Source organism: Primulina tabacum, chromosome 1 (genome assembly GCF_025594145.1).
Source record: "Primulina tabacum isolate GXHZ01 chromosome 1, ASM2559414v2, whole genome shotgun sequence".
In the NCBI taxonomy this organism is placed as follows: Eukaryota; Viridiplantae; Streptophyta; class Magnoliopsida; order Lamiales; family Gesneriaceae; genus Primulina; species Primulina tabacum.
Window position 1 is genome coordinate 49,911,506 of NC_134550.1, and position 27,522 is coordinate 49,939,027.

The window sequence follows — 27,522 nt, forward strand, 5'->3', positions numbered from 1 at the left end:
GGGCACATGGAACCAAGACCCATATATGGTGTCATATGACACGTACTTTGGGCGTCAGCCGCTCTTTGAATAAGTGCTTTTGAGGGTCAAGATGACGACTAAAAATCAAGTGTTTTTGGGAGGCCACCCAAATTTTTTGTTCTTATTATTTTTAATTTTTTATTTTTATTTTTTCAAATAGTACAATTTTTGTTATCTTTGTGCAGAAGATGTCTTCTAACAAGGCGTGATCATGCCTTATAAGAATATCACTTCTGCACCCAAAAAAAATTTCCCTAAACGCAGTAGATGTTTTTTAACAAGGCGTGATCACACCTTGTGAGAAAACATTTTTTGATTTTGAAACAAAAAACAGAATTTACGTTTCTTTTATCTAACCCTATTTGTTATCACCTTTTTCACATCTTCTCTCAACAACTTCCATCATCAATCCACCATTTCCCCCGCCACAACAATAGGAAGCCTTACTCTACGATGCCCAACAAATTTCAGGGGATTTCTCTAACTTCTCTTTCGTTTTTGCTGTCTACGTTGTGCATTTACTTTTTGTGTCATTGAGGACACTACCACATATAGGTGTGGGAGGGGGTATACAGCTTTATTTCTAGTTTCAATTTCTGCTTTTTCAATTTTTTGCATGTTAATTCGGAAAAAAATTTTGAAAAAAAAAAAGGAAGAGAGAGTATGGCAGAGTGAAGTTGATTGATCTATAAAGCATTTAGTGTTTATTCGTTATCTCTCTCATTTGAATCTTGAATGTCTTTGATGCGAGTCTATGAAAAAATTGATGCTTTATTTGTGTGCAACTGATTTTGCATTCTTACTGCTACATTTATGGGTAGTTGCTCTTGATGGTGTGTTGAAATGACAAGTATATGGGGTCTAACACACATACCATTCTTCTTTGGTGAGCTTTGAGCCTATGACCAAACACTATATCATGCTCCAATTTATTTTATTGTGTGTTGGTCATGCATTGTTGATTTTTCTAGAACTTGCATTGTTATACATGTCTTTGTTGACACCTTGTGATGGATTAGAGGCATAAACAAAGTAAAGGGCATTAGGTTCAAACCGTTTTCTTTCGCATCATCTGTGTCGTTCTTTTGAGCCTACGCTGATTCAGTTACCCCTAGTGAGCTAAGTTTGAACCTGAGCCTATTCATTGGAAAATAACCACATTACAAGCCATGATAAATCTTTCTTTTGGTTATTCTTCTATTTGAACCCTGAATTGGAGAATCATACAAACTTTTGCATTTAGCATCGGTTTGAGCTAAGAAAGTGCAAATTGTTGTGATCGAGTGATTAATACTCGAAGTCATTGTCTCAAAAAAAAAAAAACTTCTTACGCAAAAAAAAATAGAAAAGAAAAAAATAATAAAAGAAAAAAATGAGAAAGAGAAAATGAAAAGGCGGAATGAGAAGGAAAATAAGAGCAACGAAGAAAAAAAAATTCTCTTGGATGTTATATTGAGATTGAAGATGTTATTATTAGTTGGATGCAATTTTCTTTTTGAAAAGTGCATATGATTTCTTCAATTCCATAAACCCATTGTGCCTTCTTTCATACCTAACATCTAGCCATGGTACAACCCATTTACAGCCCTTGTTTGTGCATTTTAATTCATTCATTTGGTGGAGGATGTGATATATTTGCAAGTTTATGGTAAAAATTTTCAGTATTTTGACATTACAGCTCCTTGATACAAATATAGACACTTATTAGTGAAATGAGCGAATCATGTGAGAAGTGTTTGGACCCTATGCATTTTTTATTTCTACACATTCGGATGGAAGAAGTTGTTCATAATGTTGATATGTCAGATGCTCAACAATTAAATTTCTTTGGTGCATGAAATTTTTTTTTACGGATAAGCAGATGAAGGGGAAGGATGATAAAGAGTCGAGATAATGAATTGAGCTCTTTAATGCTTGAGGACAAGCATGGTTTAGGTGTGTGCTCATAATAGTTTGCATTTTTGTTGTCGTATCTCTTATTGTTACCATTTCCAACGTGCTTAATTGTAACATTTTTGTGTGATTTTATTGTAGGATGAAGTTTTCTGTTCATAGCGATAAATCTGGGCTAAAAAGGGTGATTTTATGTCACAATTAAAGTTTCCGATATGACCTTAGTGGAGACTTAAATCGAAAAATTCAGAAGTGGTTTTTGGATAAGGCGTGATCATGCCTTGTGACTGCTCATCTGCTGCTTAGTGAGAATTGAGGAATTTTCATATCAAGGAATAAATAAAAAATAGAGTTTTTTATGGAATAAACTCTATATTTTGGAGGATAATTTTTAATTATCTTTTAGTTTTAGTTATTAGGTTATTGTTTTAGATTATTGGGCTTTCATACGTGTTGGACCCAATATTTCCTTGTTGCCACTACTTACCTCACGTACATGACATATTTTTTTGTTCTTTTGTTGCTTTGACTACCATTCACGAAAAGAGTGAGGCGGCAAGATAAGATTCACAAGAAAAAATTCTCCCAACCTTCTCCAAAGAAAATTCACGTGAAGAGCAGAAAAGAAAGACGCAAGGATTTTCTCCACAACTCTAGGCTGAGTTTTATTTCTGATTTAAGGGTTGTTTTTACTGTTTAATTTATCATTGTGAGTTATTCGTTCTTAGATTTAATATTCTTGTTATTACAAGTATTTGTCGATTTATGATTTAATTATATGAATATTGTATATCGGTTAATCTGACAATTTAATTCGATATAGGATTTTCTACTGCTAACCATGAATTCAGTGATCCGTAATTGTCATGAATGATTGGTACATGAGTAACATAGATTAGATGTGTTGTGCTATCATAATATATTTAATCTAAAGAAATCAACGAAACTCGATTTATCAATTGCAGATATCTTGATTGCTAGATTTTAGGATTAACTGTTTTCACAAACCGGAAATGCTTTTTTTAATTATATGGAACGCTATCGTGCTCAGTTAATTATTAATAAATTTTGACTGGATGCTGGGTTCGGTCATTATTTTAGGAAAACACAAGAATTTTAGCGGCTATCCCTATAATTCTAAGGTTAATTGCTTGAAACAACTTGAATAGATTATTTGTTTGCCGATGAACAGTGATATAATTAAATAGCAGAACTCCTTTGAATCAGATCTTTCTCATATTAAATTCTTCATTTTATTTAGTTGATTAATTATCATTTTAATTTATTATTTTCCTTTCTTGGATAAATTTAGTTTATTATTTTATTTAATTTATATACAAAAATCCCCCTTTTACTTGCATTTGGCTCGAAAGAAATCACCATATGTTCCATGTCGATTCGACTCTGTTCACCATTACACTAATTTTATTTAAAGAGTAGGAGTTTAATTTTGGTGGCACAACGACAGCATACCAAGCACCCTCGAGCCAAGTCCAAATTTCATTGAGCCAAGCCCGAGCCACCCTGAGCCAACTTCTGACCAGACCTCCCCTGGACCCTACTGAACCCACTCGACCTCTAGGACTCGACCCTAACCCGCACTGAAGCCATCTGCACGAAACAAGCGATGCAGTCGATAATCCTAGAACCATTAGGACTCTTGTAACTCGGCTAGGACTCTAACCATCGAGCCAACACCTAACCCAGCCCCTCATGGACCCTCACAGAACCCTAGAGATCTAGCCTAGCCCGACCATAACCACCCTGCCGAGCCCAGTCACTTACGCACAGCTGCACCACGCGAATAGCCTCAGATCTAGGACTCCTTCCCAGCCCCTGTGCTCGAGTCTTAGCGTGGCTAAGACTCCTATCCTGACCCAACCATGTCCCATCCCAGCCCTGGTCATGCCAAAGCCCAGCCATGCATGGTTATTCCCTCAAAACCGAGCCCTTGACAATAAAACGTGTATCCATGTTCCAGCTTGTTTCAATCCATGTGCAGCCTAGAACCCTTAACTAGTGTAAAACGTTCCATAAACAGTCTCTAATCATGGCAACCTTCACGCAAGTAAACATCATGTTTTGGTGCAAAAATCATACTTTAAACACATGTATATGCATAAAAACGAAATAAATTAAAAGGAAAACTTGTTTTTCATGCAAATGATAATTAAATACATATTAGGGTGTGATAGATGAGAAAATAAAGAATTATGGCGTGCCTTTGCGTATATAACGCACAGAATTACGTTGACGATGCGAAGAACGGCAACGAGAACTCTAGGCTGAATTTTCCTCACAAAACCGAATCCTTTTCCTAGCAAAATATTTGTGTGTGCGTGTGTTTAGGGGATGCTAGGAGTCTTGTGTGGTTAGGGGGTGAGAGAGGCGTGTGTTTATAAAATAATGGGGTAGTGCTTAGGCTTAATTGTTTGGTGAATTACTTGTGTGCAAACTTGGGTCCATTAGCAAGCAATATTGGTCCAATAAGCCCAATATTTTATTTAAAAATTATTTCGTTTAGGAAAATTCGTAAAATTATTAGTCGAGTTGCCAAGAAATTCATATTTTTGTTGAAAATCGAATACCGATAAAATTTAAGTCTTGGCGTATAAAATCATCTCAAAACTCCTTATTTAAAAAAAAACAAAATCAAAAAGCATCAACCTTATTTTAAATAATTAAAAACAATTATTAATAAAAATATTTTCATTTTTCAGCCCTCTATCTCCGTTCCTCAATCACATCTCGAATAACCTTTAAAAATACTTTTTTAAGAATTCAAGTAGAAAACTATTTTAAAACCATATAAACATAACAAACATAATCAAGTTAAGCAATTAAAATAATTTAATTAGCTATTTTCCATTTTTCCTAAATTTGCATGTAGTTGGGTTACATCGTCTTAATTTTGGACCTCACACAATCAATCACATGATGTTTACAAGCTTATACTCAGCTATGGTCTGTAATGCAAAGATCTATCCTCCAAGGCTTTGAGAAGCCACTGGTTTCCTAAATGGAGAGTTTTCGAGTACAGGACTCTATTGCCAGAGCATGGAATTCAAATACCCCTAGCACAAGTGTTAGGTCGGGATCATATCCAGATGAGTCGGTTGAAACAAAAATTGAAACTCTATATTCAAATCTCGAGTCTTCAAGCCAACCATTCACCTCGGGGGTCGAAGAGGAAAAGATCAACTTTAGACCTAATACATACAATGGAAAATCTAAGGTTGATACTAATGAAGCTAAAATTTCTCCATTTCGGGTTTATCAACAAATGTGGGAGAAATTAAAAAAAAGAGTAGGCATTAACCCCGCCACAATCAGGGTTGATGTTTTAGGAAAAATATCCTAGGGTATGAATGAAACCAAATTCATATCGAAATGAAGTAAAAGCCTAGTATGAATTCGGGGCTCTTGCCTCGGTTTATAATACATCACTTAGCTTCCCCAAAATTTCAGGATTATCTAAATGGATTCAGGAAGCAATTCATGAAACATGGGCAAATAACAAATATTTGTCCATATGAGATATTCTGAAGCTATACTTCTTTAGTACAACACCATAACCAGTAGGAAAAGGCACTCACGAAACTTTTCATTTCATCAAGTTAAGAAGGCCAGATATTAATATTCAAAAATTCATCAAGGATCCTCTGACATAAGGAACACCCCTTGTTGCTTCAATAACTGAAGATGACATTTCTACCAGAAGAGCATGTGGTCTATGAGTCTGTCTAACCGAGATGGAAAAATTCAAGTTTTCGTTTAAATTTTATCACAATTCAGTAAACAGATCATTCCCGTTAAGTATTATGACAGGAAATACACCACAAACGCGCCGCTCCCTTCAAAATTTTCATGATCTCGTTATCGATATGGTTGCGCACTCGATATCATCCAATTGCCCTAAGGACAAAAAATTCTTCTCAGCCACTTCACATTTTGTATCATGTATTATGGGAATGGTGTCATCAAACTTTTTTATTTTGATGGTATGGACCCTACCGATTGCAAAGTCATTGATCATTTTCCATGAATAGAATCCTCCTTAAACTGACTCATACTGATCAAATCATTATGTCTAAGATGTCACGTGCCATGTCGCTCCAGAATCCATAATCCATGTGTCATAAAATTTGTGTCTTCCTTCTGCAACTATTGCTACTTCGCTGAATAATATTTCACCACCGTCTGAAGTACGAGCCACATTTCCTTGAGAATCATTCTCGATACTCGTACACTCTTTCTTGAAGTGTCATTTATCGTCACATTTAAAGCAGTACATATTTTTCTTCTTACTTTTCGACTTTAAAATACCTCGTATTTGGCTCTCACTAGAGTCATTATCCATAAATCACCCTCTTATCATCAGTGCGTTGAATTTCTTCTCCAAGAACGCAATTAAAATGTCGTTGAAGTATAAAAATCCTATGAGGGTATTGTTGATTAAATTGATTATAAGAATTCGATAGACTTTGAAGTAAAAGCTACGTATATTATTTTACCTTTATTTTATGCCTCATAGATGTGAGTTGGGCATAGAGTATTTAGAGTGATAATATGATCGGTCATTGATAAGAATTCCATCATCTGAAGAATATAAAGTCTCATCTTTAGTAAAATATTATTATGTAGTGACTTGATTCCATACATCGTTGTCAGAATATACCAATAATTTTTCTCATTTTATCTCATAGATATTTGATAGTACTTCGCCTGCTATGACCAAATGTAAATTGCCAACAATATTATCATTTATCTCATTCCACTTTCCATAGTTCATCATTTCCCTCGGTCTATCTCCAATAGTCGCCAAGAGATTTTTTTTCTTAAAATTGCTTGTATCTTTATTTTTCAGCAAAAAATTTCTCTCATTGAACTTTGTTATCTCATACATGTCCGTTATTATGTCTACGACAATTTAATAGATTAGACAAAATAGTCCCTTAATAAAAAAATCTCATTTTTTCAGATGTAGAAGATCATTTTAGGCCGCAACCACATAGCATACTCAGAATTTTAAGAAATTTTAAAACAAAGCTCTGATATTACTTGTTGCTCCTAAGTGCGACACCTTGAGATATAAATATGAAAATAAATAATAAAATTGGATAATGAAATTTTTATATAAAACCCCTAAAAATTATTAGGATAAAACAACGAGCAAGGTGAAAATAATTTCACAATAATATTTTAAGGTATACAACCACTCACCGTATTTCGAAGAAACGCACATTTTTTTAATACACGAGAACAAAACACCACACAAATATTATAGAACAACACACTCAAATAGGAATATATCGAGATGAGAGAAAAACTAGAGAATGTGATGATAAATAACGTGAATTGATGCACCTATTTACATGTACTCTTCCTCACGTAAACTCAGTGATCTTTCACACAATTTCATCGTCTGGACATTGATATAAATTCAAATATGCTGCCTAATATAATAAATATGCAGCCTTACCCTTTTTGAATTTGTGCAATTATCTCACCTAATTTGGCAGCACATAAGAGTCACTCCACTTAAAGGTGTCTTATTTTGTCATCGACCTCCTTCTATGCAGTCACCATCTTAACAATGTCTCAACATGCTGGTGATAATAGGATTGAAAAATAATTCGGAAATCTTGACCTAACCCGATTCGCTCTCCACTCATGTCCCGAAAAATCCCGGCGCCCATTTTGTCTGACCCGAGTTTTCGGGATTTTTCCTAATCTCGATTAATGTTAAGAGAGGGACCGAACCGACCCGACCCGATTATTTTAATTTTTTAAAAAACATTATCAACAGCATTCGGTTGGAATATTTTTATTTTAAATAAAATAATATTGGGTCGAAAAACCCATATACAAAATTGACTAATATATTTAAAAAATTTAGCCTATAGATGACAATTTTAAGACTTATATTAAAATGATTAACTAATTCATTCAAATAAAAAATTACATAGATAAATATTATAATTCAAATAAAATCATACAAAATAAAAGAGAAATTATCGTTATTTTCTCCCTTAAGCTAAACTGTAAAGAGTAAAGGAAGCAGATTGTTCTCAACCATGTATATATCACGATATCTCTTTCTACCTGATGAAATCTTGAAATTTCGTGATATACTCTCCCTACCCGACGCGATCCCGAACTTTCGGGTCTCGATATTATCAAATATGGGATGGAGAGAGAAAAATAGATTCTTGGTTCTCATCGAAACGATAATTGGGTAAAAAAGTTACGTTACATGTCCTTACTAAATCTCATCCTGAGATGATATCCAATCGATATGAATTCAAGATAAAATTAATCAAATCGAAAAAAATTAATTTGATTCACAATTTAGATTTAAAAAATCCAAACCAAATCAAATTTTCAATTATAAAAATATTTTATTCGATTTCTGTCGATAAATTTGTTGTGATTGAATTTATTTAATTCTTAAACCTATACATATTATTTCTAAAAAAAATTAAAAAATATTTAATTTTTAAGAAAATTGACAATTTATTTATTTTTTAACATAAGTATAAAGCATTACCATATACAAAATAAGCATGTGCATATGCAATGAACATAAATTTGTTTGAACACGAGATTGATTTTCAGAAGGAAAAATCGAACGAAAGACCATCATTAAACAAATTGAGGGAGAGCGTTTTAAAAGTCGAAAATGGTTGATAATTTAGTATTTCTACCACATCATTCTATTCTATGCCCATTTTCATAAAATTCCTTTTTTCTTTCCCAATACTAAAAAAACAATGTACATTAGCATTTCTTGGGTACAGTATTTAGACAAGTACCTCTCTACGAACTACACTCTAATTACTAACAAACACTCCACGCCCAAAAGAAATTTTTTTGGATGGTCTGTTTTTCGCTATCGATGAAATCCTACTCATGTTGAACATGTCCACAGGTCATCAAGATTTGCTCTTGAATTTTCTTTGAGATTTCAAATCCACTACGATAACAGATATATTATCCTCACTTCCTCTCTGAAGAGCAAGATTTGAGAGATACTCAGCTGCGGATTGTGCAGCGGGATCGACTCCCAGGCCTTGGTTCGCTATTGGTTGAGCACCATTCTTTTTGTGCCACATTAAAAGCCGTTTCCTAGCCACTTCGCACGCTTCCTCATTCGTCATCACATCCCATAACCCGTCGCTGGCCATGATAAGACACTCGTCTTCTCTAGCTCGCGGAACAAACATGACTTCTGGCTCTGGTATAATCGATGGCTTCAAGTATCTGTCACCTGTAAAATTTGAGGAAGCAGATGAGCTTCAGTTGCCGGTTTTATTTTCTGGATAGAAAATGTCCGAAGTTGAAGGTAGAAGTAATGATAGAAGATGCGTAAAACTCGATATAAATATAAAACTCGACGTTAACAGAGCACGTTTAATGCGCTCTTCTATATCAAGAACATATATTATCTTCGCAGTCGGAGCATTAGGCGATTAGGGCAGTCCACCTCTTTCAAAATGAGAAACAAATTAAATTTCACAGCAACTTTCCAGTATAAAAAAAATATTAATTCCACCCCCAAAACATATCAAATCGTCACACCTACATTTTTGAGTCAGTAGTTGGAATGTAAAAAACCTACCAATGGACCTTGACATTGCAAGAACACCAAAAACACGATGTCCATTCCACTCAAACACCTTGCCGCCTGACGCCTCAATCCTAGCATATTCGTCCTCTCGGTTTGGCTGGCACGTAAATTGAAGACACATAAATGAACCAATAAAACATAGTTAACTAAGTCGAACTTTCTCTATAAACATTGAAGTTCAAAAGTTTTATATCAAAAGTTTTACAGAAGATAATCGTTGCTTACTTTATGATCAGTAGATAACGGGATTGCTTCTTTGCCGCGACAAAGGACAGCTCTTGAATCTCCGCAGTTGGCAACTATAATATGGGATGAACAAACCACAGCAACCACCTGCGGTCGACCCAACAGTTTCTGGGGCAACAGGTTCAAAATTAAGATTAGATGAATCCACATGTTTATTGTGAACCCCCCTGCTCCTCGTCCCCCCAACTTCACCGTCAACATTTGCAAAGCAATTGGTGAAGACATTCTCCCAACAGACCTGCCGAGGGTCTCTATCACTTCCATCGACCAAATTATCTTTTATATTGCTTATTTCCTCTTCTAGAGCCATATGAATCTTGTCACGGCAATAATTTGCGACCTACAAGAGGAATGCAACTTATAATGAACGAACCGGTGAAGAATATAAATAAGGTTGCAGAATTGAATATTTCGAAATATTAATACACACAGATAAGTAAACATGACAAAGGGTGTTCACCCACAGCTCAAGAACTAAAGCAAGATTTTCTATATCAAAGATATCTCCAAAATTTGACAGCCTCAATACAACCAAAGTTTTTCCAAACAAACAAGAAAGGACTTCAAAAAGATCAATGTTTGATATAAACTATTTTATAAATTATCAATACATCGAGACCGTACACACCTGAGATCCACCGTGACCATCATACACCCCATAAAAATGTGAAGTTAGATGGCTCAAAGTCTGACTTATCCCATCTACTACCTGTCCTCCGATAAACATCATGATAGGAATTTTCATAAAATGAGGTACAGACATAACTGCATCTTCCATCTCTGTCGAATGTCCACGTATCGACACCGAACCCCAAAGTGGAACACATTCTAATTGAAATACACTCTTAACACCAACTTTTCCTGGGACCTTCTCATTGGCTAAACGAAGAGTGACAATAGATGCCTTTACTGTAAGTTCATCTAAAGAATTTTCGTCATTTGGTTTGGCAACGATTCTATCATCAAATGGTTTCTGCTGTATGTTTCTTTCCTCAAAAGAAATGATCTTTGCAACAATTTGACCATTCTCGATGCTCTCAATTTCGAGAGCAATCGGTGAGAGTGTCTCCGAAGGTAACTCGAAACCACTCATAAAACTGGGATCTTTCCCAATTACTGAGAGAATTTCACGTTCCTCACTTTCCTGAACTTCACGAATTAAACTACCATTTTCAGTCATGTGTATCATAATTGGCGCCACAGGTCTTGCTACATTTCCCACCGGTATTGACAAGTTAACCTCGTTAGTTTCAGGTTTAACACAAACGTCTCTGGTTTCCCACCTAGAATTAACAGTTTCATCCTGTATCAGAGCTGGATCTGACATCAAACCCGGGGTCTCGCTCAATAGTTTGATTCGTTTGATCTCTATTTTGTTCGAGAATCCCGAATTTTCACACACAGGATTACCTAAACTAAGTACCGCTGCAACTGAAGGAGACATGTCTTCCATCATTTCTCCAGTAACCACAAGTGAGGCGAATATATCAAGAGTTTTGATGTGTCTCAGTGCCTAAGCCAACTCTGACCATGAAATTCAAGAAACTAGGTGCACCACAAAGATGAAAACAAGCAAAAATGCATGAGGGATCTTCGGGAATCAGATTTTCAATAGACCGTTGGACTACTATTTTAACATTTCAATTTAAGACGGAACAGAAATGACACCTACAGTTCCAACTCTTTTCCTGATAGGAAGGAATTAAGCAAAAATACAAAATCACTTAAATACTCTGGAATTGTAGAAAAAGGACAAAATACAACCCAACCCTTATCCAAAACTCCGAGAAATGAAACCCATCGAGAATAACCCAGAAAAAAAGAACCACCAAAACCTTCAAGATTCGCATGAATACTCTTAAAGACGCCAACTTTTTTGCCAAATGTAAAAAATAGGTTTCATGGCATTGAGGCAACCCTTCTCAGCCTCTTGATAATTTGCGCTGGATTATTCATTCTTATACAGCAAACAACGCTTTAATCAGTCAAACTTTCTCATGAACAATCAAGATTTATTCTTCAACCTATTTGGTACAAATAGGGACTGCCATAACTGCATCAAAGAACAGATATTTAAAGTGGATAAGAGGGTAAGAAAAAAAGTAGGGGCTCTCCTACCAAGAATTCATTCGAAACACGGAAAAGGGCGAGAATTGAAAAGGGCTTTAAAATTAGTCGCCTTTGCAGATTATTTGACCCTTCGTTCTTGGCCGGAGAGATTGGGATGCTGTCGTTTACTCCTTCATATGACACATGTCGATGCGATCATTGGAGCCGAATAAATACCTCTGCGCAGGAAAAAAAAATGAAAAATCAAAGCAAACTTCATGCGACTCCTTCAAGAACCACGTGTCCTATATAAATATATTATGTCAGGCATGACACAACACACGTAAATAATTCAATTTATTTAATATTTATTAAAATAAATAATTTGAGTTCATTTCCAATTGAACATAAAATTGCAATTTTATTTTGTTTGATTTGAGTTTGGTATTGTAACTTGTCAAATTTTAATTTTTATTCGATAATTTAGATTTTATTTTGATTTTTTTTTCTTTTTTTTATATCTGAAATCACTAAATATATCGAATATAGTTTACTTGACATTGATTCTTTCCTACGTGAAAGTCTAACGTCAAAATCGGTTGGGACTAAGTGCACAAGGTCAAATTGTAATAAATCGGATTTAGAGTATGAATGGTTTTCACATAAACCAATATTTAATTATCAGAATTTAAATTACTTAACTTAGATAGACTATTTCAATTAAATGGGTGAACGAAATTATTATACTAAATTATTATTGAATCAAAGTAGTAATGAAATTTAACAAATCAAATTGAATGATGAGAATAAAATGAGGAATAAACCAAATTCAAGCCAAATGACTAACTCACACAATAGCGAACTCAATTATGTGACATGTTTTAACTCAATCATCTATCAAAATTTTTGTTTAATTATTCTGAAATTCCCTAAATTATTTATCAACTTATTTATAGAATTAATAAATATATTTTTATTTAATAGTCTAAATATGTATATTTGAATGAAATTAAATATAAAACGCACATCATAAATCTTCGATCCAATGCCAACGCACGTGCATGGGAGCTCTTCATTGGCCTTTCACTCAACTTTGACTGTTCATTCTCCATCTTTCCGATACTTCTCGTGAGCTTTGCTTATATATTCATTTGTTGACATTTTCGTCAATTTTCTCCTCCTTTTTGAGATTTCATTAACATCACATGATAAATAATTAAATTAATAACTGTAAAAATAATAAGATGGACACAAGGCAGATAAGCACAAAAACGACAGTGAAATTTATGCAAAACGACAATAGTTTTTGTGTTTATTAAACCTCTCAAATTTAGCTTTTGATCATCTTCGAGCAAAATTAAGAAAAAACAGAACAAAATTTTAAAAGCTTCTATCCAACACATGTCACAATCGGCCGCAAATTCACCCACCAAAACCCATCATACTCAATTGAAAGAAAAGTGCTTTAGAAATCAAGGAATTTGCCTTCAGTGAAACTTTGCAACTTCAAGAATCGGGACCTTAACTACGATCGATCAAGAAAATGAAACGTGAGTAGTGTGTTGGTCAAACATCATAATTCGCAATTTTGTTTGTGCCTCAGATTCGACGACTGTCCTCACTGTACCAAGACGAGTATGTCCAGCCTGCTTATGTCCACACTCACACGCACATTAGGAAACTTATCAGGGGTCATGCATCCCAAAATTTCCTAAATCAAGCACACTTAACTTTAGAGTTCTTATGTGATGAGCTACCGAAAAGAAGATACAAATTCTTGTTATGAGTAGTACCTATCAAATTTTTTAAGCACTCATTAACTGTATAGTCTTATATTTGAACAGTTTTGGAATCCCTCTCCTTCCGATGTAAGAACGATTCATTCATATTCTCTTCGCTTAGAAGCCTTCCAGGAGGCGCTTATTGTCCGTGCAACCTCATGGCACTGACGATCACCCTTCGCCCTCTTTGGTTCCGGGCCTCACATGCCCACCAGCTTCCGCTTGGTTCGTCCCTGAACCACAACGTAATATAAGAGGTAGTCTCTGATACCAACTGTAACCTCCCATATTCGACGACTGTCGCCACTATATCAAGAAGATTCTTTTCAGCGTGCTTATGTCTTCACTCAGACGCATCCTAGGAAACTTCCCAGGGGTCACCCATCCCAAAATTATCCCAAGTAAAACACGCTTAATTTTAGAGTTCTTATGTGATGAGCTGCCAAAAAGAAGATGCACTTACATGATATAAGTAGTACCTATCAAATCTTTTATGCACTCCTCAACTGCGGAGTCTCATACCTGAACAATTTTGGAATCCCTCTCCTTTCGGTGTAAGATCGGTTAATTCATGCTTCCTTCTCATAGAAGCCTGCCAGGATCCGCTCATTGTCCGTGCAACCTCATGGCACCGGCGATCACTCCACGCCCTCTTCGGCCCCGGGCCTCACATGCCCACCACCAGCTTCCACTTGGGTCGTCAACGAACCACACCGTTGTAAGGCTCGAGATGTATTAGTCTTCATTGATGTGATATTCGGAAGATATGAGTATGCATGACATGTAATGAGAAGCACTAAATGAGATTATGAAGTGGTGCATAAAGTCTAGACCGCACCCGCGCTACGAACAAGACCGCACCTGTGGTTGATGGACAGAGAGTTGGAGATTAATTATGGAAGTGACACCGCACCCGCGGTGCTAGACAGACCGCACCCGCGGTTCTGCTACAGTGAGGTCAGCGCACCCGCATTACAGGACTGAGCGCACCCGCGGTCGAAGCTTTCGGAAAAGTTGATGTATATCATTACACTGAGTGCACCCGCGGTTATTGAATGAGCGCACCCGCGGTGCGACGTGCAGCATGAAAAATAAGCCACGTTTCCTGGTGTTGCATGCAGTATATATATAAGAATTGCACGCCTTTCCTTCACAAAATTCAGAAAAGGGTCGAGGCTTTGAGAGAAAAATCCTTACGCCTTTGTAGATTTGTGATTGTGAAAGATCAGCCCATTAGAATTTTAATCCGATTTCAGTACTATGTTCCTATCGACGCAGGTTACAACTGGACGTAAGTTTTGTTACATTTAGACATGATTTGAATTTATGATATTGTCAGAATTGAATATGAATCAGATATGATGTTTCTGCTACAGTAGACATGGTATAAGAAGTCAGATTAAAGAATAGACTGTTTATGAAATTGTTATGAATTTCAGAGTGGATTTAGTTGAGATTCTATATCTGAGTTGTGTTATTATTCAGATTTTGAGTTGTACTGAATTCTGGTACTATATCCGTGATGTTGAGATAGACGGGATTATCGTGACTGTATTGTTATGCCGTCGAAACATCAGTAGATTGATATTGATCAGATTCAGTAATGATTTCGATTGTATCGTGATATCATTGATATGAATTAGATTGTACCTTGTTCAGATATGGATCAGAGTATATACTGAATTGAGTATTGATCAGAACAGGTTTTGAATCGAATTATATACTGATATTGTATTTATGCAATTGTCATTGCCAGACTGATATGGACATATTGGAATACAAGACTTCATCTTCGTCAGACCGGGAAGACAAAGGTATAATTCATGTTTTGTTTTGGGGGAAGACACAACTCAAATGAGATTCAATTTGAGTTGCCCAACAAAATCACATACTAGGGTTGTTGTTTACCTTTTGATATAATTGATTTGTTTATGAAATTATATTCAAATCTCTTGATATGACGATGCCTTGTTTATAGATTTATATTCAAGCATTTGACATAGGAGAGTCATTGGCAGACTTGCCAAACTAGATGTTCGGTGGTATCGACGCTTCGGATCAGATTCAATCCGATTGTAGACATTCGATACAGATAGGACCGAAGTCTAGGAATAAGACGTACAATTACCCCGATTGGGAGGGTAGGTGACAGAAAGTGACGTCTTATTCACACCGGGATCCCTAGAGTTAAAGTCGAGTCGGGTCAAGATATGAATTGAATTGAGTTGCATGCTTATGTTATTTTGGTTTCAGAGATTATGGAACCCATTGTTACTGCATGCTTATTTTGATTTAGTTTCATAGACTATGAAACCTATTGTTATGAATTTTATGCATGATAATATGCTTTATGATTTATATTGTGCATATGCATGTATACATGTTTTATATTGGGATTTATTCTCACCGGAGTATCCGGCTGTTGTCTTGTTTTGTATGTGTGCATGACAACAGGTGGGACAGGATCGGGGTCAAGAAGATGATGAGAGAAGATGAGTTAGAATGGCGATTCCGGACTTATTGTCGACTTGGTTTACTACTTGAAATTTAGTAGTTGAACCTTAGACTAGTTTGAATAATTGTTGTACATTATTGTACTTTTATACTGAGATGTATAATAGATTGATTCCATTACCTTCCGCATTTTAAAGAAAAAAATTTAGACCATGTTTATCTTAATTGATAATTAAATCCCAAAGATGATTAAGATGATAATTAGCGTACGGGTCCCCACAACCGTACTAGGAGAGGTCGTCTCTTATACCAACTGTAACGCCCTAGATTCAATGATTGTTCTCATTGTACCAAGACAAGTCTTTTCAGCGTGCTTATGTCGTCACTCAGACGCACTCTAGGAAACTTCCCAGGGGGTCACCCATTCCAGAATTGCCCCAAGTCAAGCACGATTAACCTTGGAGTTCTTATGTGATTAGCTATCGAAAATAAAATGCACCTTCTTGATATGAGCTGTACCCATCAAGTCTTTTAAACACTCCTCAACTGCGCGGTTTCATACCTGAACAGTTTTGGAATCCCTCTCCTTCGGGTGTAAGATCGGTTAATTCATGTTCTCTTCGCCTAGAAGCCTGCCAGGTGTCGTTCATTGTCCGTGCAACCTCATGGCACCGGCGATCAACCTCCGTCCTCTTCAGCAACGGGCCTTACATTGTTTTAGTTTAAGGCTGCACTCAAACATATCACTCATATAAATTTCAATCAATCTGTCGTGAAATGTTCCATATGATTGACATTCATACCATTCTTACTAAATGTTGGATGATTTTGGCTCGATAAATAGGTATTTATAATCTTATAATGTTAGACCACGATTAACATACAATAAAAGATATAGAATTAAAAAATGAGAGAAGCAAATAATTTTTACGATATAACAATCTCTCTTCTCTAATCTTCATTCTTTATCTCTAAACCTCATTCTTTATTTCCGTGTAATTAATTTTTTATCTATTTCATCATTCTCCATGAAAGGGCTGTTGATTATAAAGGTACATGAAATTAATATATTGTGTATGTATCAGAAATTGGTGTTATGCTCTGGTGTTGTCAACACGAACACACAACATGCAGCAGTAATTAATTATTTAACACACAAGTATAACTTGAATAAATAGAGACCCGATTTAAATTATGCACAAGTATAAAAACTTGTGCAATGCCTCATGACAAAAATTCACTAGAAAAATATGTTAAACCGTTTACATCAAAGCAATACTAGTGAGTATAACAAAGCCAAATTCCTTGACACTTCAAGAAATTAAAATACATCAAAATCAACCAAACTCAAAACTAGATGCATAAACTGAAGTTCCTTAAAAACAATAGAAGAACACTCTTCGATCAACACTATGCGTCAGTGTTGTTCTGCACATGTCTTCAACACCAATCACCAGCACGATATAATAGTGAATTAATCACACAAAATTTTCACACGAAAATCTCCAATACTGAACTTGTGTATGTTCTTAAAAACTTCAGCAGCTGTGCAAAGTGATCAACCGATCACACAAAAAACTTCAGCAGCTGCACAAAGTGATCACCCGATCACACAAAAGCTTCACATAAAAATAGGCTCGGCTCTCGTATTTTTCTTCTACGCAAGAACTTCTCTGCCGACCTTCCAAAGAGGCTCATGCATGGTTGTAAGGCTCTACCTATTTATACCCAATATTTGACCAAAAAACAATTCTATAAAAGAGTCCTATAAAATATAGAAACAAGATTTTCATTAGATATAAAACTCTTTTAAACAATGATATAATATCTTAGAGATAAAAAGAATATTAAAAACAAATCCTATAATATTTAGAGATAAATCAAGCAAGATCTTATCATCTAGAAATAAATCAAGCATGGTCTTTTAATCTAGAAAAACAAAATCATAAACTGACAATATCAATTTAGTAAAAAATAATAAAAGAATAAAATATTCCTTTCACTCCACAATCACCATTCTTATTTAATTTTTTTTTTCCAATCACAACTCCATACGTACCCATTTTTTTCCCTTTTTACAAACTTCATCTTCAATATAATCTTGTCTTCAAACATTGGAGTTTTGAAACTTCTAAGCGCCAGAAGACTGCTTCTCTAAAAAAATAAGTAATGTATGAGTCGGCTAACTTAGGACAGTTGATGGGATTTCAAAAAATCACACGTGAGGGCAAAACACACTCCAATCAATTTTCAAATTAGGCTCGAGGAGGATTCTAAGGATAAAAATGATGCATTTGATTTGCTTGAAAGGCTCAAACCGACAAAAATAAAAGTTATATGCATGCCTTATTTTTTAAAAAAGTTTCTAATTTTTTAATCTCTTTATTCTACTTGTGACCATTAGTTAGATATTATATGTTTAAATTATATATTTAAGTTTTTCGTATATAATAATAACAATAATATAGTATTTATTTCTATTGTAAATTGAGTTTGAATCGTGAATTTTCCTATATGTTTTTTTTCTATATTAAACATTAGTTTTGTTTTATATGCTTTTTTGGTATTTTACGTGCTTAGGTTGGCAAAAAAAGATATATTATCTTACATATTACAAATTCTCAATAATTTTTTAATCATGTAAATTTCTATTAAGTAATGATTTATCTTTGAACCATGATTTTTATATGCATATATTAAAAATAAATAAAATTGGTTCGCAAAAAAAAAAATCTTATCTTATATGTACAAATATTTTTCAATGGACGAAATGATTAATAATTTATAAATATAATTAAGTGACAAAATAATTAAAATTAAATTTTACTTCCGATTTATAGAATGTAGTTATATAACAATTTCTTCATATATGCTATATGGACCTTTATCAATGAGTTATTTAGTTATTAATTAATTGAATTAAATATACAGTTTAAAAATTTGTCTACTGGTTCATATTAAATATCTATATATCTAATATGATCGAATTTCAATAATGAATTCCTCATATAAAAGGAATAATATCGTCTTGATTTTAAAATTTTGATGTTACTATTTAATTTTATTTTTAATTTTTGCAAATTATGAGTTGTTGAGATATTTTGATAGTCATTGAAAATTGAGTATCAAAGTTGAGATTTGAATTTTTTTTTAGATTCTTGATAATATGCTTCGCAACATATTATTTTCAAGTTATTTGCATCATTATCGTGAGGGGTGAACATGTTTATTGCAATATATAACAATTATCATCTCTTTAAATTAATATTCACCTTTCATGTTTTATGTGCTTTAGGTTTCGGGAAAATGAGGAACAATAAATTTAAGCAAACAACCACACAAATTTAGGGGCGAAACCATGACTATATGATAGCTGGAGCTAAAATATAAATTAATAAAATTTTAATGAATTTTTCGATGTTAAGATGCATAACAAATCTTATATCATATATAAAATTTCAACATTATAAATAAATAAATAATATATAAAAAATATAATCAAGTAATATATTGTAATTGTATTTTATTTTATAGAATTTTTGTGAAACTCAGCGATTGTGGATTTAACTTCTATTAAATCAACAAAATAAAGAACATGTAAGTTAAACTAATTGAGTAACCATATATTCTTGAATTTTTAAATTAGTTTTTTTTTATCTTGATAATTTGTTTCATTTAGTATTTTAACTCATAAGATATCAAAATTAGAACTAAAGAAATGAAAAAATTTCAAAAAAGTTCTCATAAGGACTCAATTATGAAGTCATAAGGAAAAATAATCATCAGTATTATATTGAAAACTTTCTAATAATTAAGCACCTATGAAAATTTTATAATTAATTAAGAAACATTCATTTACAATAAGAATTTTTAAATTTTTTGGAATAACATCATTTGTTTCTTAAGATATCATCACAATTCTTTATTAGTATGTAAACTTTTTCTAAAAGTTCTTAAATAATTATTCAGTATATTTATTTGACACTTTAATATTAATATTTTAAAATGTATTAATTTTATATATATATTGTATATGTGCAACACTTCTAATCATGATTATAAAAATTCAGTAAAAATTCTAAAACATGAATTAGATAGGACATAAAAAAATTACACAATTAAAAAAGACAAAATAAAAACTAATAATTGTTTATGACATATAAATTACTAATCTCAACTTTATTTAGTAAAAAAATGAAAATCTAATGTTTGAATGAAGCACACTGGTTGACTGTCTCAATGCAAAGTTAGTGGAAGTAAAAAATGAAGAACAAAGCGAGTTACTAAAAATATTATAATAAACCAAGTTGAATGGAACTCATATATATAAGTATCTTACTTGGTATAAGTAGTGAACTCACATTATGTTTGTCAGTGCAAAAAGTGTGAGTTCATACACTGTAATGTTCTACATTTTCTTAATTTTTCTCTTGCTTTCAAATTTAATTTCATCAGCTATCGATCTTTAAATATATCTTAGAATTTTTTCTAAGCACGTAATCTTAAATCTTATCAATTTAACAAAATCATTATTATACTTTGAATACAACAATAAATAGATTAATATATTTGAAGATAGAAAAATTAATATATTGACAACAACAAAAACGAAATTTAGAATTAACATTAAGATTATTTAATGTAAATATTAAATTTAACATCCTACATCCGAAAAATGTTTATTGAGATAAAATATTTAGAATATGATGATAAACTAAAAATAATAATTTATTTATCATTAAAATGTAATAATAATGTGATTGTTATTCAGAATGAGAAACTGTTCTACTTCGAATTTTTCATTAAATTTTATGAACAATTATCTCAATATTTTTAGTTGGATAAACATGTTAAATCTATTAACATAAAATAGTAGAATTCAATGATGACTAAGAATATATTGTAAAATGAATAATTAATCTTTTTGTAAAATTTTAGTAAAAGTCGTGGAGAAAATATTGTCTCAAATTTGATTGAACTTATGGAATGCATTGAAAATTTATAGTGTGTCGATTTTTATGTTTTAGTGTATTGATTTTATGTCACACGGTAACTGTTAGGTCAAAGAAAAATGTAATAAATTTTTTAATAAAGAAGGTATTAACTCAACTTTCAATTTGAGGTTTCGGATTTTGTCAACATACCATGTATTTTTTTTTCCTGATTTTTCCTTTATCTCTAAAATATAAATTATCAAATAGATGAAAATGATTTTTTCTCTCTACTACTTATGTGAAATATCAAGTATATATTCTACTAAAATGTCTTATAAATTCGTATGACAAAGTGAAAGATTTGCATTAATTTATTTGCTGGAATAATAATTGTTCCTGCTGGATTATGTGGGATTAATAAGGAATTTGGTCTCACAAATACTTCACAAGTTAATAAACAGGTTGCTGGAAGCAAGAATTCTGTACCTAACCATAATCTTCTGATTCAAACCAAAGATAATTTGCTTCGAGTCTCATCTGGCTGGAGTTACCAATCTGAAGGGCACACTTTCCAGCCTGATGCCCCAATTGAGTTCATAGATCATCCCAGAATGTCAAATTTGTCTAGGAGTTCTACTAACTCCTCTCAAGCTGCTGTAGTACTTAAGAAATTTCTTTACTAGCAGGACTAAACACGATAACTTTAAAGCATGTTGATTAATCTTGGTTACTCAACGGATATTGCAGGAAATGGAGGATGAATTAGGCGATGGAAACAAGAATGAATACAAGTCGCAGAAAAGTACAATGCATCTGGTAAAGAAGCTGCAATTGCTAGAGAGAAGGCAATCGTTTTACAAATTTAACAGCGTTGTTAAAATATTTTCTTAGTTAAACACATTATGTTATTTCAGGTAAGAGAGATAGATCAATGGAAATCAGAGGATGCTAGTAAGTCGTAAGGTGCCAATAATTTGTAAGAATCGGCATTAGCCGTAGTTGAAAGAGAGGAGCGAAAGTGCAATGCTGCAGTTATGGTGGCGACTAAGGCTCAAATATTAGCAGAACTAGAGTTTGAGAAGAGAAGGCAAGCATAAACCAAGTTCAAACACGAGGCCGAGGAGAAGCAGAGGGCGATATTGGCCTGCGGTGTGACTAGATATAGGAGGTACATAATCGACGAATTAAAAGTTGCGACTAGTTACTTCTCTAGTACATATAAAATCGGCGAAGGTGGTTATGGACCTGTGTACAAGGCTTTTCTCGATCACACACCCGTGGCTATTAAGATTCTGAAATAAGGCCATAAACAATTCCAAAAAGAGGTAAGGTAAACTAGAAGAAATATATGAATCTGCTCTATGTAGTCTTATATGCAGACATATGGGAGAGGTCGAGGTTTTGAGCCGAATGAGACATCCCCACATGGTGACCTTTTAGGTGCCTGTCCCGACTATGGTTGCCTCGTTTATGAATACATGGAAAATGGAAATTTAAAAGATAGGCTTTGCTGCAAAAACGGCACGCAGCCTTTGTCCTGGTGAGCCCGTTTTAGGATAGCCGCGGAAGTGATCATTGCACTCAACTTTCTTCACCACACAAGACCAGAGCCGCTGGGTGCATCGCGATCTCAAACCCGCAAACATTTTCTTAGACAAGAACTACGTTAGCAAGATCAGCGACGTGGGCCTTTCCACGATGGTTCCAGCATCTTCATTTGACAGTGTCACTCAATATCACGCAACAGCTTCAGCAGGCACATTCTGTTACATTGATCCTGAGTAGCAACACACCGGGATGTTGTGTAAGAAAAAAGTGGCACATATCAATTTATATCAGAAGAAGAATAAACATGTAGGAAATGGCGAGGTCATAGCCAACAATTTTGATAAACGGTACATGCATCATCTCAACTTTAGAAAATTGAAACGCGCATGAGCCTCTTCTTTTGACAATAAGGCTCCCGCAATCACTCATTGATGGTATGAGAGGCTAATAAATACCGGTGATTAAGGCCCCTAAACACACACCTCATAAGAATAAAATACATCATCTACAGAGAGTGCTGGAGTGCTTATAAGACTTCAATCAGAGGAAAAGGAGAGAACTACAAATTATTCAATGGTTGGAGGTAACACTCGATCTGATTCCGTATGTTGTTTATTTTGTTCATAGTTGTGTAAAAATACGATTTTTTGAGAAAAATTCTAACATGTTGGGTACGAATCATTACTGCCAAGCCAGCAATAGACTTGACGTAGCATGTTGAGAGAGCAATCGAGACGAGGCCATTTGCCGACATACTTGATCCAAGCGTGAAAGATTGGCCTGTTGAGGAGGCACTGAAGTATGCAGAACTGGCTTGAAATGCTGTGAACTGAGGGACCGGCCTGAACTGAATTTGGTGATACTGCCGGAATTGGAAAGACACAGAGACCTGGAAGCAAGATTTAGTTTCGTTGATTCACAAGCTCAAAATATTCTAGAGGCAAACTTGTATCCGAGTCAGGAACATACTTAAGTATAGTAAATCAAAATTTTCAAGAAAGTAAGCTCATCTTCAAGTTGGGGTAACAAGTTTTTATGGCATTGCATTTGCACTTTTAAAATTTAATTTTGCTGGAATTCATAGGCTTATCGGATGAAAATTAAGTGAAGAAGTTAAGGAAAACTCGAAAGGTTAGCATCGAGGTTCGAACACGACTCACAGCACGCAAAGGTGCTGCCTGAAAATTTTCACGCAGCATGGCCTGGGTGGGGCGCTACCTGGAAAATCCAGGTATTTTCCAGGTAGCGTGGCACTAGAAATGGCTGGCGGAGGTACACTGCCTGGATTTTCCAGGCAATGAAGGGCGCACTAGGGCGACCAATTTTGGATGCCCCAACGGCGGGATGTTTTCACGAACATGTGTGTTTATATCTTGAGTTTTCAGACAGCAATTATTCAAAAAATGTCTTTTGATGATTTCTTCATGTCCTTTTGTTCAAGTGACATCTCATATGACAAGGAGACATGTCCCGACTTGTTGAAAACATTAAATACATGATCTAATATCCATATAACAGATTGATCATCAGATTTTGAATAGCATATTTTTTCTGCATGCGTTCATTTTGCTTTTTCTTATTTCTTTCTATGCAAAAGACATTACACTCTATTTCTAGCTATTGTTCATGCAAATTATTGTACAGTATTTACAAATGGATTTGTTATATCTTGGCAGAGGAGATTGTCACATAACCGAAGCATCGAAACGAGACAAATTTTTCTTAAGGAAAAATTATTCAATACTTATCTCAACTTTCATTCACCGCAAAAATCCTTCACCATCTTGAGGTTTATCAATGTATCACAAACAACAAATCATACATGATAATGGCTTGGAAACGAGCACGCATACTTTTGAAGAATTTTTTTATTATTTTATTTATTTAAAATTTTTCTAATTCTGCTTATAATTTTAAAATAATTTAATTAACTTCTTAAATTATGTAAATAGGGATGAATGTAGTGCTTCAAATAATTGAATTGGTACCAACGTCTTGATATATAATATGAAGTCGTTTTTAAATACTTTTATCAATTTTATAGTTTAATTATCTATGTGTCGTATATAAGTTACTATGATATTTAATTAATACAGCGTATATACACCCATTTTTTAAAATAAGTAAATGGATTGTCCCCTTGAAATATTTATATAAATTGTTTTAACGAAAATTTAATATGCGATATTCTAATAAAACTCCAAAATTTGATTGGTTTATTTTTATTTTTATTTTTGGTCCTAAACATAATTAATAGTTGGATGAGTCTCAATTCAATAAGTTGGCTTTATTTGTATTTCTACTTGGATATTACTATCATTACCAACATTCTGTGGAAAATAATTGAAAGTGTCACATATCAAACATTTTTTTGTTTATATAAAAGCATTCTAATAAAAAATTATAATTTTAATAATTAGAATATGATACTATTTTAATTATTTTTTCCCATCTATAATTATTCTCGAGGTGTGACATCTCATCTCCCATAGCCAAATATAGGACAAACACATGGATAAATATCCTAAAATCCATCGAAAACAAGAAAACATATTTATTATGTCATACACTCTAACAAGATCTATCGGATTAGCCCAGAAAATTTAGTCGAGTCGTTCACATTTTACTGTGGAGCCTTGCGAGAATTAATGACCGTTGCCCACCTAGCTAGCTCTCAAAATATTCTCGACCAAGTGGCCGATCCCTCGAAAGTATCTCCGTTTAGTATTTGATTGTTACAAGACAAGATGATCACAGTGAGATGAATACGTACGTAGAAATTAATTAATCTGGGGAGACAAGAAGCTATCTAGCTAATTGTTAGGCTTGGTTATGGGCTATAGAATGTCGGGCCACACTTGCATTTCCAGCCTTCTGGCTCATAATTAGTATACTGCAAACCCACGCGGCTGCTTGTGGTGGGAACTTGAATGGCTTCACAGGGCATGCATCCGTAGCATTTGTGGTCGCAGTTTGGTGGGCTTGATCCGATCATGTTGATTTCCTTGTATTTTGAAGCTCCCATTTCCAATATTAATCTTTTCTTCAACATGGCCCGCTGTAAGTATATATGTTGGAGGAAAAATCAAGAGTTGCAGTGTATTTTAAGCAGTATTACAAAGATGACAATGATTTAAAAGTTTGATTAATCATCAAGGCATACGTAATATGATACTAGGATCCATTATCGGTGAAAGAGAGTAAAGAAAGACCTGATTTGATGTGAGAAATGTCTGCAATGACTGGGGATTTTGACCTGCGACTGATAGATAAATATACTCGAGAATCATAAGTCGGTTAAATTAAATCAAGAAAAAAAAGTGTGCAACTATTTTACCTTTTCTTCTTGAAATATAAAATATCACCGCAAACAAGAAATGGTATTTCATAAAGTAAAAGAGCAAGAGTCGTTTTTTTTCCGTAAAAAGAAGTTTAAGAACTCACATTTAATATTGTTGATGTTAAGAGCAAAGCCATGATGATTTGAAGCAAAAGGCGAGGTTCTTACACAAACCAAACAAAGTATTCGCAGAAAGAAGACAAGAAAACAACACAAGATTCCTGCTCTCATTGTCTTGAAGCTCAAATGATAAGGTTATTATTAAGGTTATTAGAAAGACAAAAGTAAGCGCAAATTCTGTCTTAGTTTGTGTGACAGAGAGAGTGTTTTATATATAAAGGAGAAGTTTGGATCGGAAGTCTTTGAAAAAGGCATTGAATGATTGCTGAATGAATATTAGAAGAGGGCCTCAAAAGTCTTTGCCTAAAAAATAAAGTTTCCCCATGTCCCAAAAACCAAGAAATCTCACAAACAAGTTCCGTACTTTTTTCTTGAAAATCCCTCGTATATATATATATACACACACACACACACACACACATATACACAAGATTTGTGAATAAACCAAAAAATTGATATATTTTCCGGAATGAGAGCATAAGATATTATACGATCAGAGCTAGTAAGATCAATGTACTGAAGCTAAATCTAGCTTTGAGAGAGAAGAATAATTTTTTTTTTGAACTTTGAGCTACATAATTTTTTTTTTGTGCAAATATCAGTATCATCCTCACATGCATTAATGAAAATTTGAGATATTCTTCAAAAGATATCTGCAATATATTTAGATATAAGTACTTTTAAAATTTACATATATATAGTATTCAAAGGCACATTTTCGAGTGGCATGTAATAGAGGGACGCTTGCTTCACAAACAAGTGATTCTGAAATCTAATATAAATCTTGAATAAAAATATGAAACAACTCTTCCTAGTTAATTTTCCCGATACCAATCAAACAGAATATTAAAAAAACACAAGAAAATACGTATGGGTGGTCAGTGGTTCTGCGAACAAGTCAGGATTTAGAAGAAGAAAAATTTTGGAGCATAGACTGCAGAGCCCTTTTAACTTGCTGATAGCTACATTCCAAAAGTGGAAGAAAATCCAAAGTAAAAAAGGCTGCAGAAATGAATTCCCTCACGCACAGTATCAATGTCATACACATTTATTCAGTTCTTGGAAGCTGAAGAAGGGTAGCAATAAGTTAGCTAAACAAGAAATATAACTGTTTTTCATGTCTATTGGATCAGGGAATTAAGTAGTTTCTTCTACGCCATCCATTTAATTAAATTATGTACTACTTAGCTTTTTAGATTTCCTAAACTTTGATTTTGAACAAATAAATAATTATGTCCGTGATAGTCTAGCCCGGTAAAAAAAATATATCATTATTATTTATATTATGTTTGTTACAACCAACTAACTATTGTGTCGGACATCACATGGATATTAGTTCAAACAGCTTAACACGAAATGTTAGGTCATCACATGCTTTAAGCAACATGTTTCACCTATGCACGGGTTGAAGAACTCAAATTGGAAATCTCCAGCCACCATCTAGAAGGTCCACGGTAGGTGCAGCCATTGTTGATTCTCCAATGGCTGCCATCGTCCATTCACACC

The 27,522-nt window shown here is 33.9% G+C and overlaps 1 protein-coding gene and 2 pseudogenes across 1 annotated transcript; 1 reads left to right on the forward strand and 2 right to left on the reverse strand.

Annotated features, from left to right (window-relative positions):
- Window positions 1-8,543: 8,543 nt before the first annotated feature.
- LOC142546239 (protein phosphatase 2C 50-like) lies at window positions 8,544-12,100 on the reverse strand (annotated as a pseudogene).
- Window positions 12,101-21,758: 9,658 nt separating this feature from the next.
- On the forward strand, window positions 21,759-22,809 carry LOC142511606 (U-box domain-containing protein 52-like; annotated as a pseudogene).
- Window positions 22,810-25,109: 2,300 nt separating this feature from the next.
- LOC142546245 (polygalacturonase-like) lies at window positions 25,110-27,073 on the reverse strand. The gene is made up of 3 exons (XM_075653860.1): window positions 26,001-27,073; window positions 25,769-25,818; window positions 25,110-25,614 (listed from the first exon to the last, which is right to left on the reverse strand). The coding sequence occupies exons 1-3, from the start codon at window positions 26,125-26,127 to the stop codon at window positions 25,387-25,389; spliced, it is 405 nt and encodes a 134-aa protein (XP_075509975.1). The 5' UTR covers window positions 26,128-27,073; the 3' UTR covers window positions 25,110-25,386.
- Between the last annotated feature and the right edge of the window lie 449 nt (window positions 27,074-27,522).

Excerpts from the sequence above, each read along its gene's own strand:
- LOC142546245 (XM_075653860.1), bottom strand. The coding sequence starts at position 26,127 with ATGAGAGCAGGAATCTTGTGTTGTTTTCTTGTCTTCTTTCTGCGAATA. Across the intron at positions 25,819-26,000 it reads TAACATCAACAATATTAAAT|TCGCAGGTCAAAATCCCCAG; the intron begins GTGAGTTCTTAA and ends TTTATCTATCAG. Across the intron at positions 25,615-25,768 it reads CATTTCTCACATCAAATCAG|CGGGCCATGTTGAAGAAAAG; the intron begins GTCTTTCTTTAC and ends ATATACTTACAG.